Below are 13,606 nucleotides of genomic sequence, written 5' to 3' on the forward strand. Positions count from 1 at the left end.
GGCAGCTACAGACAGATCAATTTCTTGAAATGATCAATTATTAACGTATGCTTTAATTAATTAAAGAAGGTTACAGTGAATGATAGATAAGGACAGCTCGTATAGTCAATGAATGTAATGGTCTATTTTTAGTCCCAGTGAGTGTGCACGTCAGTCAGCGTATCAGCGTTCCAAAAATACTGAAAGTTGGTGGAGCTCAATCGGGGCGGACGGTAAAAGAGATCAATGAGATAAGAGGACTGGAATTCCTGCTTCGCCGAGGGCTTGTGGGTAGCAGCAATGTGTCGGCTTGTTCAGAAGGGTAGGAGGCTAATAGCCTAGCTGGGCACGCAAGAGACCGAGGAATATACCGGTCCGGTCACTCTTGCTCGGATGTTTTAACTTTTAATGAAGAGCGTGACAATCAGGAGAGCAAACAGGTTTTTCTTTGTGGCCGCGGTTATACAGTAGTAGGCTACAGGTTCACCACGTTGCGCTTCGGGCATAGATTTTGGAACGCTCACCTTGAAGCGAAAAAACGCGCACCTGAACGTGGAGTCTAGGCTACTTCCTCCACTCTGATCTTAAATGCAGCAACTTGGCAAACATAGAAAAGTCCTACAAGACGTTTACTGAACTCCTTGGCGGCGGTTGAATAATTAACCTTACAATCTTGTCACAACAAGCCGTGACTGTGCAGTATAGTTTACTTGGGAGCAGGCAGCTGACATGATATTCCAACAACCAGCAGTCGCAGACTCGCATAGCAAGTCGTGACGGAGGCGGCGGAGTACACAGTACAGAACTACACTACAGGTGTTCTTCGAATCTTAACGAACTCTTTCCAATAACTGGAACTGGATACAATAAACTGCTATCATGTCTGGAGCCGAGAGGAGACATGACAGTCGACTGAAAAAGCTGGAATCTATGATGAGGGACCCACAGTCAGCGCTCAACTTGGAAAGCCTGCTGGTAAGTATACAATGTGGTTTGGTCAGATGCCAGCAGCAGCATTATGTATAGTGAGTGACTGTGAGTCAGTGACCGATATAACAAGTGATAACACAACAGTAATGATTTATTTTAACCGTTTGATGAGGAAAATAGACAAATGTCAGGACCAATGTGAAAGATAATGGTCATTATGGTGACGGTCCTTAAACGGTACAAACCAGACACACCTACCAAAACAAAAGACAATAAGTCTCTCTCTAGCGTTTTCATAAGCTACACCTCAAGAAAAATAAGTTCCCAAAGATGCTAGACTATATTCCAATAACGTGGCAACTATATATAGGCTATACCTGTCTGGCTTAGACTGCCAAACCCCTTGTGACCACCTGATACTGTAGGTGTAAACTCTCCCTGACCTGTCCAAAGAATGCCCCAGACAAGTTAGGTGCAGAGTAAAATCCTGAGTGATGATAATCTCTTAAAGTGTACAAAATAAATGGAACCACATTGACCTGTCGGAGTTAATTAGAACTCTGCAGCAGTCTCAGATGACAAACATGGCACATTTCTATAAGGACTAATATGGAGTCACTTTGTTTCACACCTCTTTAGTCACACTCTTAACACGCCTCTGCTGTCAGACATTGGCCTAATTCTACACATAGTTTGTAACCTGCCACAAAGTGTTTCCTCATAACATTTCATCCCCTGTGATGATTATGGCGAACCACTTTCTCATGCAACAGTGTGTCTGTCCAATAGCCTACGCTTTTTAGAGAACAAGGTACAAATCTAGTCTGGAGGATAAATGTGCTTCTTATCTGTCAATGATTACAGAATTATGCTGTCTTCCACTCAAAGTTGAGTAGATCATCAGCAGATTGCTGAGTGATGATCTACTAGTAGATCTATTTTATTATGTGAAATAAAGAGATTATCTTAAATAAGATGAAGAGCAAAGAAACAAAAGTCGCAATGTTGCTGAAATCACAACTGAGGTCAGTGGGTGACATTTCACGACTTGCCCTGAGTCTACAAGACTGAATGACTCTTCATTGTATACCTGCCAGCAAACTGTCTATTCTGGGTGGTTCTGCATCATTCACAACTAAAGCAAGGCCCATAGAAATGTAACAACTAGCCCAGTGCTCTTCACTGAGAAACGGTGTGTTTGTTAATAGATAGTCTATATTCCTGTCACTGCAAAGTCAATCAACCCTGACTCAATCTTTGAAAATGCACAAAATGTCCTAATTCATATGTCCTTCTCTACACTGCTCACTGTGCTCAGTGTAACTTAAACAGCCTTTTATCTAGCTACTATTCAACACCAAGTCTTCATCGTTCCTTTAAATCTTGACTGTACAAATGAGGGGAAAAAAATATCGCCCTGAGGGCGAGAAGCGTGCACGCATCCGCCTGGGTGATGGCAGACTGGGCGAGCGCTGGTGCTTTGGCATGGGGGGTTAGATCAACATATGGAATGAATTCTGTACTGGCCATAATGGAGTGTGTCTTGTGTACAGGGTTTGATGAGGTCAGATCAACATATGGAATGTCAGAACAGGTCAGCTCCATATATGGAGATCTAAGGGTGGCAGTGGGGGTAGTATCTTGAGTGTACAGGGTTTGGCGAGGGCCCAAGTGGGTCTGGGTCTTAATTTTCGAGCCTGTTAAGAATTGCCGTCTTCCGGGCACGGCTGCACTAATAACTTTGAGGGCAGGCCTGTCTAGAGTTTGAATGGACAGCTATCAGTCAAAAGGGAGACATCGAAGAGGAATGATGGGTGGGGAAGGTTCAACATAATGTTAGAACAGGTCAGCTCCATATATGGAGATCATCAGGGATCTCCATATATGGGCATAACAGGGATTGTAGGTGTGACGTCACGAGGCCAAATGGACTGGCAACCATATATGGAGGCGTGACCAACCTAATATTTTGCAAGTTTTCATAGTAATCTGCAACCTTCGGTCGCAATTAATAACAATAATAATAATCTATATTTACACTCTCAGAGTTACTTGAACACAGATGACAATGTATTTAGCCGTAGGTCCAACTTTAAACGGCACTAAATGGCCCCAACAATGATGCTGCCTAATGCAGGGAACCCCACAGGATGTTGAAGTCATATCCTGGAATTGACTGTCTGGAGATAAGCCGTAGTGACCTCACCGTACTATATCCTGTTTGTTCGCAAATTTTGTTGTATCAACAGAGATGGGGCTTTTATTTTGTTCTTTGTTGTTAAATATTTACCACTAAATGTATTTTTTTCCACTATGAATTACTCACACTGTGAAGGCTTGATTGAATATGTAGAATTATCGAATTCCTTTACAGTGAATGAAGAAAATAAAAACAAAGAGAATAGAATGGAAAAAGAAGATAGTTCGGAAGAAATACGGGTCCAGAAAAGCTTGATCAAGAATCAAGCTTACGGTACTTCAAAAACACAGTTTTTTCACTGAACGTTTATTGTTGGCCAGGTCTCTCTGTGCGTGTGAACTATGCTCGTGTTGAACCCCCACACGCATGACCAGGCACGTTCCTCTTTTTGTCTGGGCTCCTCTGCCTCCACTGGACACCACAGTGAAGAGGGACAGGAAACGGGCCCAGGGAGAGAGAGAGACAGACAGGGAGTGACACACAACAAAAGCTGCCTGGCTCGGGAATCGAACCCACGACTCGCTGCCAGGCAGTGCCAAAGCAACTACCAGTGCCTACCCAAATACCAGGCCATCGACGCCCCTCAAATAGAAAACAGTGTTTTGAAATGATTTAGCATACGACTGGATAAAGGATACTTGGGATTAGAGTTGAGAGTTTAGAGATAAATGCATTATAATCTTATCTGCTTATAACGCTGTATTATTATAGTTATAAGAACTCATAATAGGGTTTTTTAACAATCATGACACATATTATATTATCTGTATAATTTACCCTGGGGATTTTTGTGTTATCCTTTTAGCATGAAGTTGACCGTACTACCCGTAGGCTACTGCTAATAAGCAATAATAAAGGCCATTATAAATATGATAATACTTTATACACAGACGTTTTCTTTTGGCCAGCATCATTTTGTATTATAATTCCCATACTTGTAATACATTATAGTGATTTTATAATGCATTGTATCATTGTTACAATGAAATGTAGTATGATTCTATGTAACGTTTAAAAGTAAAATATAATATAGCATTACATTTATACAACAGTATTTAACACATTTTGCTTACTTACTTAAAGCATCAGAGTGTAGCAGTGGGCGTGGTATTCTGGACCCACTGAAAAATCGGCCATTCATTCATTCCCATAGAGATTTACAAAAATATTCATATCAATTATTTTAAGCCTAGAATCCAGCCACCCATGATCCTGGTGAATCATGACCACGACTTTGATTCTGTGAAGAAAAAAAAAAAAAAAAAAAACGCTATACAAAGGGTATTTAATAAATGTAGTATATCATATACTTAATAATTCAATATTTTAGTGCTTTCGTAACACTTGCTATGCAATGCATCCCATGTTTATGATTATATGGTCCAATTTTCTAGTAATGATGATTCTAACTCCCTTTTCTGTGGAACGTCAGACTTCCCAGTAACTCATGACAACATTGACGCACTTCCGCGGGACAGTGCACAAAAGATTAGTGCAAAATCTTCACTTTGCTACATTCCTAAGTGCACATCCGAAAAACAAAGGAAAAAGAAACCGTTCCCTCTTTTCCTTTGAATTTTACGAGTCAACAGTCTGTCTCGAGAGACTACTAAATAAATGCATGGTCAGGGACCACATGCAACACCTTCATGGACCACCAGTGGTCCATGGACCACCTGTTGAAAACAGAGTATTTTTTAGTTATTTCACAACTATAATTATATGGTATTATAAGCAGAATCATAAGTATGCTTATAATGCATTATATAATTAGACATCATGGGATGCATAGTAAGTGTTACCACAAAACAAGTAATCCCAAGTATCCTTTATCCAGTCGTATGCTCAGTAATTTCATAACAAAACACTGCTTTCATGCTGAATATTTAACTTTTAAAAATCACTTGCAATTGTCTCATGTACAAACCAGGAACGTGCCTGGGCATGTATGTGGGGATCAATACGAGCTGAGTTTGAACAATAAACTTTCAGCAAAAAAAGTGCTTTTAAGTAATTACAATGAGGACGCAATACATTAACGGACTTTTGATAAAGTCACCAATTCTCTTATTTTTCAATTTCTATTCTTTGTTTTTATATTCTTCTCAAAACTTATGCAGCAGATGAGTCCAGATTGTTGTTTTTCTACCACTTTGCCTAGACTAGTAGATTTACAAGGCTACAATGCACGGCGATGCATCATGAGCTGCCTGGTTAAATTAACACAAAATTAGCATAAATAAAAAAGCTTGTAGCTTAGCTATTTTGGAAAGTTTTGAATAGGGCTTAAGTGGTTCAACAAAAATACAATACAAATAGCTACGTCACTCTGACTCACACATAACCATAAACTATCCTGATATGCCCATATATAGAAAACCGGTTAGCCAAAGCCACAGATCTGACCACTATGCCCATATTTGGTCATATGCATATAGGACCGGCCGACTTCAAACAGCGGTGGCCGCTGCCGAATCATTCGGCAGGTACAGGCTTTAGTTCCGACATACTACTGGTCCGACTGTCATTAGAAGACGACCTACCTCAAACCCTAACCTAACCATAACTGCAAGCACGGGAGCAGCACATGTCCGACCGCATGTCCGACCGTTGTTTCCGCATGTCGGACCTTTGGTGTGTCGGATCTGCGTGTGCATCCTTGGGACGATCTGACCGATATACAGTATATGGCATGCCAATATACAGGGTTTAGAGGCATACCATTCTAGACACATCTAGAGTTCGGACCGCTACACGGCAAACCCATTGCCGCTTTAGTTTATTTTTTGAGGCAACCCCAACCTTTTAAAGTGTAAAGTGTATCCTGTATGCAGTCTTTAATAGTTATCTATTAAACTTACTTCAATGATTTAACAAATTCTCATGATCCTCAGTCAGCAGATCATTTCTTGGAAGATTAGGCTAAATCTGTCCCTAAGGTTAATAACTCAAAGCTAATAACTACTAGTTATTAATAATACAATGGACCCATACTGTAGCCGGTTACAAGACATAAAACCCAGAGTTTGTACAGAGGTAATGTAGCGAAATCTAGCTGTATGTTCAGAAACGTTGCAAGGATAAACCAATTATTCAGTTTGCTCTTAGGGATCCTCTAACTGTGTCACTGGAATTAATTAAACCTTGGCTACTGCAGATATCCCTATTCAGTTCCAATATGACAGAATCAAAGTGAGTCTCAGTAGCTCCTGAGGGGGTTGGTACAGCATCTTCAAATCCGAAGCTAACGAAAAGTCGGATTAATAAATAACGGCTCACTGTTTCAGTTTTGATCGGTTTGGTTTATAAAACATACAAGAATCAGTCATATTTGATTGCAGTCTTGTTGTCACTATGCTTCATTGTGCTCTGGATGACAATGATGATCATTGTCTCTTCCAGGCCGGACAATGAATGAATAATGTGTGTGGTCTTCTTAACAGTCTCCCTCTAACTAACGGTGATGAATGATGGTTTAGTTGAGTCGCAGGGCAGGCAGACACCAGGCAGTATCACACTCGAATTCTACAGCTTATCACACACACACACACACACACACACACACACACACACACACACACACACACACACAGAGACACAGAGACACAGAGACAGACATGACGTGACCAGAAGATATGAGAAATTAAAATAAATAAATAATGATAATAATGATATTATGATAATGATACTAACAGAATGAGTAGGAAATCAACAGAGGCATGTTGTGTCATTGTGCACAGGCGTCAGTCTATCTGATAAAGTATTTGATGGCCATGGCGTCAAGTGCATCAACAAATGTATTTACTGGTCAAGCAGATAAATGTCGGTCCTTATCATATAAACATAACGATAAAAAAAAGTAATTCACCCCACCGCGTATTATGTATATAGACACACACTTCCTGTATTTTCTGAAACCATTCATGTGTGAGTGTGTCAGATGTAACTTCAACAGAAAACTAATTAAAAGGTGGTCTCTGCATGGTTTCTGGACACACACACACACACACATACACACACACACACACACACACACACAGCATGCGCAAAAGGACCCCAGTGCTCGTAGAATTCCCACTAAAGTCTGAACCCAGTCAGATAAGCTGTTTGTCCCATTATAGCCTCTGAGCTCCAGGTCTATTTGCACATGGCTGCTCCAGGGGAGTGCTGGCACACTCTATTTATATAAAGGTTCAAAATTGTTCCACATGCCTGGTTACTCCACCCACTCACATGGCCCCAGACAAACAGACACTTCTAACCTGATTGACTTCACTTGACCGACCACATTTGTGGAACTTGTGGGGTGGCACAGTACATCCCTATCAACCCCCTCGCCAGCCTCGCACATTAGGGCTGGGATGACATTTTGATTGTATGTGAAACTCCACACCACTACTTTAAGCACCAATGACATTACTAAGGCCTCAGTGTTTTAGTCTGGAGATCACCACCACCTTTCTGTTTGTGTTCAGGGAGATGGACTGTGTGTGTGTGTGTGTGTGTGTGTGTGTGTGTGTGTGTGTGTGTGTGTGTGTGTGTGTGTGTGTGTGTGTGTGTGTGTGTGTGTGTGTGTGTGTGTGTGTGTGTGTGTGTGTGTGTGTGTGTGTGTGTGTGTGTGTGTGTGTGTGTGTGTGTGTGTGTGTGTGTGTGTGTGTGTGTGTGTGTGTGTGTGTGTGAGAGATATGAATGAAGCATCTCATTTTAGAGGGGGACCCGTAACATACAGACAAGATGTGTGTGTGAAATGTTAGAGCACCTTTATTAATCCCTCAAATTCTGCTGTCTCAGTCTTTATCCAATGTCTTGCTCAGGGACACTTCAACTGTAGCATGTGAACCAGTGACCTTCTGATTACCAGATGAAATCTCTACAGTCTACACAGTACCCACAAACTACACCCTAGCCTAGGCTACGACCGCCCCTGCCCTGATACTGTAGATATGATAGATGTAAATGGTCTGGGAAAAGTCTGTGTCATCATGTCATGTCACTGTGAGATTTGTTCTTTTGAAGGATGATGTTGAATGTTCTACTGTGTTTTTACATGCCCTCATTGTCCCCGTGTCACTTCCCGAATATTCTCTACCATCCACGTTACATTTCACAGCACCCTGTAACTTAGCATTGTAACAGAATGGAGGGCATGAAACGCCACAAAACTTCACGTTTTCCGTTTTCTTCAGTGTCAGTTAAATTTAAGTGCGAGGATTTCCAAAGAAAATCAATTTGTGGTGGTAGCTGCAGGCCACAGAGACCTGGTATGGGTCCAGTGGTAAATATGTAATGTCAGCCTGATGAATAGAGTAATGAAACATTCCATCAAGCTCTATGTTAATGTTGTGGTAAAATAATTGATTTGAAAACCTGTCCGTAGATCTGTGGTTCTGTACTTGATTTACTACAGTAGTTATGGTTCATCTTAATATTGAGGCCAGATGGGGATGCAAACTGAAGTGGTCTTCCAGGTCTTCCTTTTAGGCCCATATGCTCTTGAGGAAATCCTGGAAGTTCAGGGAGTGCATTAAGTGTATTTACATTCCTAACTTGCATTTTCTTCCTTTCAGGACTCCATGAACGCTTTGGCCCTTGATTTGGACTACCCCACCCTGCGGAAAAACAAAAACATAGATGCCTTCCTTAACCGATGTAAGCAATACTTGAAAACTAGGCAAAGTGATCACATGGACAACAACAACTCCCTGTCCGAAGACATGTTTGTAGAAAGGGTTTAAACTAAAAGGCTTAGAAGCATCTAATGGCCTGGTAGATTAAAACACATTTACCTAAATCTAACTCTTCCACAGCTTTTTATTATCTCTACTTAATGCAGATAGAGTAGATAATATTGCCAGTATTGCTGTTATTTCTACATTTCTACTTTTCAGTCAATTCTGTCCCCAATACTGTATTGTCATTTTAAATGCATGCACATGGTCAACACTGAAGCCACAATTGCCAATGACGTTTTGCTGGTACTGTAGATCTGTCAATTCCGCAGTAAAGGGCAGTCCTGACTTAAACTTATTTTTTTAAGTTACAGTAGTTTCATTGCAGTGCACATTTGGGTCAAACATTGGTGTCGGTCTCTTCTATGACCTAGTTTTAAATAACTGACCCCTGGGCACGGTGGCACAGTTGGTAGTGCTGTCGCCTCACAGCTAGAAGGTCCTGGGTTCGATTCCCGCTCAGGGCGCTGTGGGTGCTGGCGGCGTGTTTCCTCCTCCGCGTCATCAGTGCCCATACCCGAAGGCGGGGTTGGCGAAAGGGCCTTTCTTTCTTTCTAGGGTAGATACCCTCACAAAAACATGCAGTAATCCTGGTCTCTAAACTGCCTCCCCCTGGCCAGCCGGGACGCCTGATGGAGGGGAAAGGAACTGGTTGGAATAACGTGCTCCTTCCACGCGCTACATCCAACCAGGGAAACTCCCCCCTGTCAGGTGTAAAGGAGCAACTTGGACACTCAAGCATGAAGGAAGCATGAGTTAAGTCCGTTGCTCTCCCTAGGTTGGCGGAGGGTGTGTAGAGCCCAGGATCACATCACAGGATGATTGACACAGGGGTGAAAAATGGGTTACAAAATTGTGGGACAAAAAATATATACCGTACTAAAAAATAACTGACCCCACAACATTGAACCAAAATGGTACAAAGCTTGACCTTTATGTTGGCATGGTGACCCGTGTGACCTCTGTGTTTTTGTTCCTGTCCACCAGATGCGAAGGCAGTGGTACGGCTACGAGACCTTCAGGTGAAACTGGAAGACTTTGACAGAGTCAAGTTGATTGGGAGAGGAGCGTATGGCGAAGTGCAACTGGTGAGATGATTTCCCCTTGGTTAACAGGATGTAAAGTGTGGTCCCACATACAGGTTGTTTTCTGCCCCACTCCCTTTTGGCAGCAGTGGTGGCTTGCTATCAAAATAGTATAAATTAGGCTTTAGGTTTATAGGTTATTCGAAAATCTGCGACATCACTAGGTGCTATAAGTGATCGTTTGTGACATCACTAGGTGCTGTATTAAGTGATCGTTTTTGGTTAAACCAAAACATTTTTGTCAAAAAGTAAGTGCTTTTCTTCAGTTAAAATTATGTGTTGAATAGTTCTATATTCTGATAATACTCATTGCTATAGAGTGTTTGTTCAATAACGGAAGTGTCCAGGTCTCTCCAGCTGTTTATTTAACAGAAAATGCATTTTCAGATCAGGATACCAATTTTATCCAATCAGGATAGAGAACACAAAAAAATGGGTACTCTCTCCTGATTGGCAGCAATTTGTCACCTACTTGAAAATGTATTTTCTCCAAGAGCTGGAGAGATGTTTCGAGAACAAACACTAGCAATGATCACTATCAGAATATTGAGTTTTAACAAAACACTTTTTCATTTAACCAAACAAATACCCTACCTTTTCAAACTCCACATTCTGATTGTTGTAATTGCTTTAGAGTGTTTTCTCAGTAACAGGCGTCTCCCTGTCTAAACAGAAAATACATTTTCGGGTGGGTCACCAATTCCATCCAATCGGGAAAGGAAACCCATTCAGCAGATTCAATTGGATATTGTTTCGCTTAGAATTTTGCCTGCTCATATCTTTGTTTGATCACTTCCAATTTCACGTGTCTCTCTCTCCTGTATTCTGTTTCTCCTGATATTTCCTGTTTACTAAAGAGCTGGGGAGACGGTGAGACATCTGTTACTGAACAAACACAAACAAAGATTACAATCGATAGAGCATTTAACACTTGCACCACCAAGTATTCAAATATATACATTGTTTTACAAAAGGAGATTTGAAACTCTTGCGGGAGCAGAACTTAAACATTGTGGCATGGCTAAAATAGAATCATGTATGCAGTAACTTATAGTGTTTAGTGTATAATAGTAGCTTGGCTCTGGCCTCTGTTGTGTGCATAGAGACACGTTTAGACAGGCCCAGTGCGTGAGAGAGGAAGGGGGTGGTTTTGTGTTTAAAGTGTTAATGTTGTGTTTGTGTGTGTGTGTGTGTGTGTGTGGGGGGGGGGATCAGGGGGCCAGGGGCTCTGTATGTGTCCAAATCTTGTGTAAGCACGTCTTTCTTTGGGCGTGTGCCTATTATTATAGGATTTCTGTTGGTATCTCTGGATCTCCTTCAGTTAATCGATTTGAAATCCACTGGGATAGGCAAATAAATACTCCATTGTTATCCTTGTATCATGAGCATCATTTTGGGCATGTGATTATAATAATAGAAATGTTGTTGTTTTTTGTTTTTTTCAAAACATGTTCAAAACTAGCTTGTTGAGTTGTTGATCAAAACTAGGAGCTCTGGGGTGGCTGTGGAATGCACTTCCCACTGCAGTCAGAACGGCAGCATCACTCCCAATCTTCCGCCGTAGTCTGAAAACCCACCTTTTTAGACTCCATCATGGCCCATAGCACTTACCTTAGATAGCATTTCTGTAGACTTAGATAGCATCTGATACAGACTTATAGCATGTTATGTAGACGGCACTATAATTGCATTGTATATAGTCATAGCACGCCATAGTACATATGTATAGCATAGTAGTATATATATATAGTTTATATGTATAGTCTCATAATATAGATATTCCACTGTTACTTTCTTAGCTTACGCATGTTTTATGATAAATGCTTTTGTGATGTATTCCCATGCTTTTGTTCTTGATTATTGTAAATTGCTCTGGATTATTCGCATGCTAAATATCTCGTTTTGCTTCGCCCTTCTCTGCTGTAGGTGCGCCACAAGACCTCTCAGAAGGTTTACGCCATGAAACAGCTCAGCAAGTTTGAGATGATCAAACGCTCCGACTCTGCGTTCTTCTGGGAGGAGAGGGACATTATGGCCTTCTCAAAAAGCCCCTGGGTTGTCCAGGTGTGAAAGACACACACACACACACACACACACACACACACACACACACACACACACACACACACACACAGCGACACAGAGCATACTTCGCATGACATGCACGTTTGTTCTCCCCCTAGCTGTGCTGTGCTTTCCAAGACAAGAGCCACCTCTACATGGTGATGGAGTTCATGCCTGGTGGCGACCTAGTGACCCTCACTATGAACTACGACATGCCAGAGAAGTGGGCCCGCTTCTACACGGCCGAGGTGGTGCTGGCGCTGGACGCCATCCACTCCATGGGTTTCATCCACCGAGACATCAAGCCGGACAACATGCTGCTGGATGGAGGCGGACATCTCAAGCTGGCCGACTTCGGCACATGCATGAAGATGGACTCGGTGGGTTGGGCTTTTGTTCTCATTCTGGTTGGGGCAGTTAATCAAACTACTCAATTTAACCCATTAATCCACTATACATTTTTAGCTGAAATAGTCGAATCTACAAGCTGCCTGCGCTGTGAGTTTATAGATTGGCTGTTTTCGCTACTTTTGCTGTTGTAACAAAGTATTAAATAAGGTGTTATTAATAAAGTGGTTTAATCAATTATAAAAATCTATCCGAATTCCTCACTTTAATTCATTGATATATATTCAAAGAAAATTGTTGCAGCCCTAACATCAGGTCACTTTCACTTACTTTCTTTTTAATGTTCACATTTGTCTGTACAAAATGCTAATTTATATGTCTGGCATGGTTCTTCTTGAAACCTCTCCTGTTGAGCCCAGTTCATGTTTATTGTGCTCCATTGCACCACCAAGTGTTCAGATTGTGAATTGAAGCATGTCAAGGCAGAGCTACTGTATTGCATCAGGTGGTTTTGAGAATACCAGAGATACCAGCATCAGGTTGTTTAAATACCAGGGATTATTTGTTGGTACCTACAAAGTTTCAGGAAGTGATTTATCCACTGTTCATTTTAGCAGTAGGAGTTTTTCAAAATGGCTACTTAAGCATTCATTGGTCTTAAAATCTAATATACCAGTAAACCTGGACAGGGATGTAATTTGTATCCATTCTGAAGAAACACGTTAGAATGTCTGATAAGACAGACCTCTCAACTTAAAGAGATTGTATATTCGTAGTGATACTGTACATTTAGCTATTTCTTTCCATTTATCTTTTTTTGTATTGCCCGTCTCCAAAACGTCTGCCAACAGTTTCTCTTGTCACTTTATAGACTGGTATGGTGCACTGTGACACAGCAGTGGGCACACCAGACTACATCTCCCCTGAGGTGCTGAATTCCCAAGGTGGCGATGGCTATTACGGCCGCGAATGCGACTGGTGGTCTGTGGGCGTCTTCATTTACGAAATGCTTGTTGGTGAGTAAGCTAATGTCCGCCAGGAGATTCATGCATTTGCCCCTGTTTGTATCTCCGTCCACAGTTTCTCACATACTACTAGAGCACCATTTCTTGTGCACGCTGCCAGCAGACCAAGGTCCTTATAATTCCAGAGTCTTTTTCAAATTGGTCAATGACAACTGAGACTGTCACTTTTGTGAATTCATAATTGCACTGAAATCGTCCCTCCAGCTTATTCGAAATGCGTCCCATGCGGTTATGGCCCGGATCTAG

At 41.6% G+C, this 13,606-nt stretch overlaps 1 protein-coding gene across 5 annotated transcripts in view; it reads left to right on the forward strand.

Annotated features, from left to right (window-relative positions):
• Positions 1–272: 272 nt before the first annotated feature.
• The window catches only part of LOC310877179 (rho-associated protein kinase 2-like), a 50,500-nt gene continuing 37,166 nt past the window's right edge, over positions 273–13,606 (forward strand). For all 5 annotated transcript variants that reach the window (XM_083790931.1, XM_083790930.1, XM_083790929.1 and 2 more), the window contains exons 1-6: positions 273–954; positions 8,677–8,758; positions 9,826–9,926; positions 11,850–11,987; positions 12,107–12,367; positions 13,207–13,351. In XM_083790931.1, the coding sequence (XP_083647057.1) occupies positions 859–954; positions 8,677–8,758; positions 9,826–9,926; positions 11,850–11,987; positions 12,107–12,367; positions 13,207–13,351 (823 nt within the window). In that variant the 5' untranslated portion in view covers positions 273–858. The remainder of the gene's footprint in view (positions 955–8,676; positions 8,759–9,825; positions 9,927–11,849; positions 11,988–12,106; positions 12,368–13,206; positions 13,352–13,606) is intronic.

This window comes from Protomyctophum parallelum (assembly GCF_964188405.1).
Source record: "Protomyctophum parallelum genome assembly, chromosome: 19".
Taxonomy (NCBI): domain Eukaryota; kingdom Metazoa; phylum Chordata; class Actinopteri; order Myctophiformes; family Myctophidae; genus Protomyctophum; species Protomyctophum parallelum.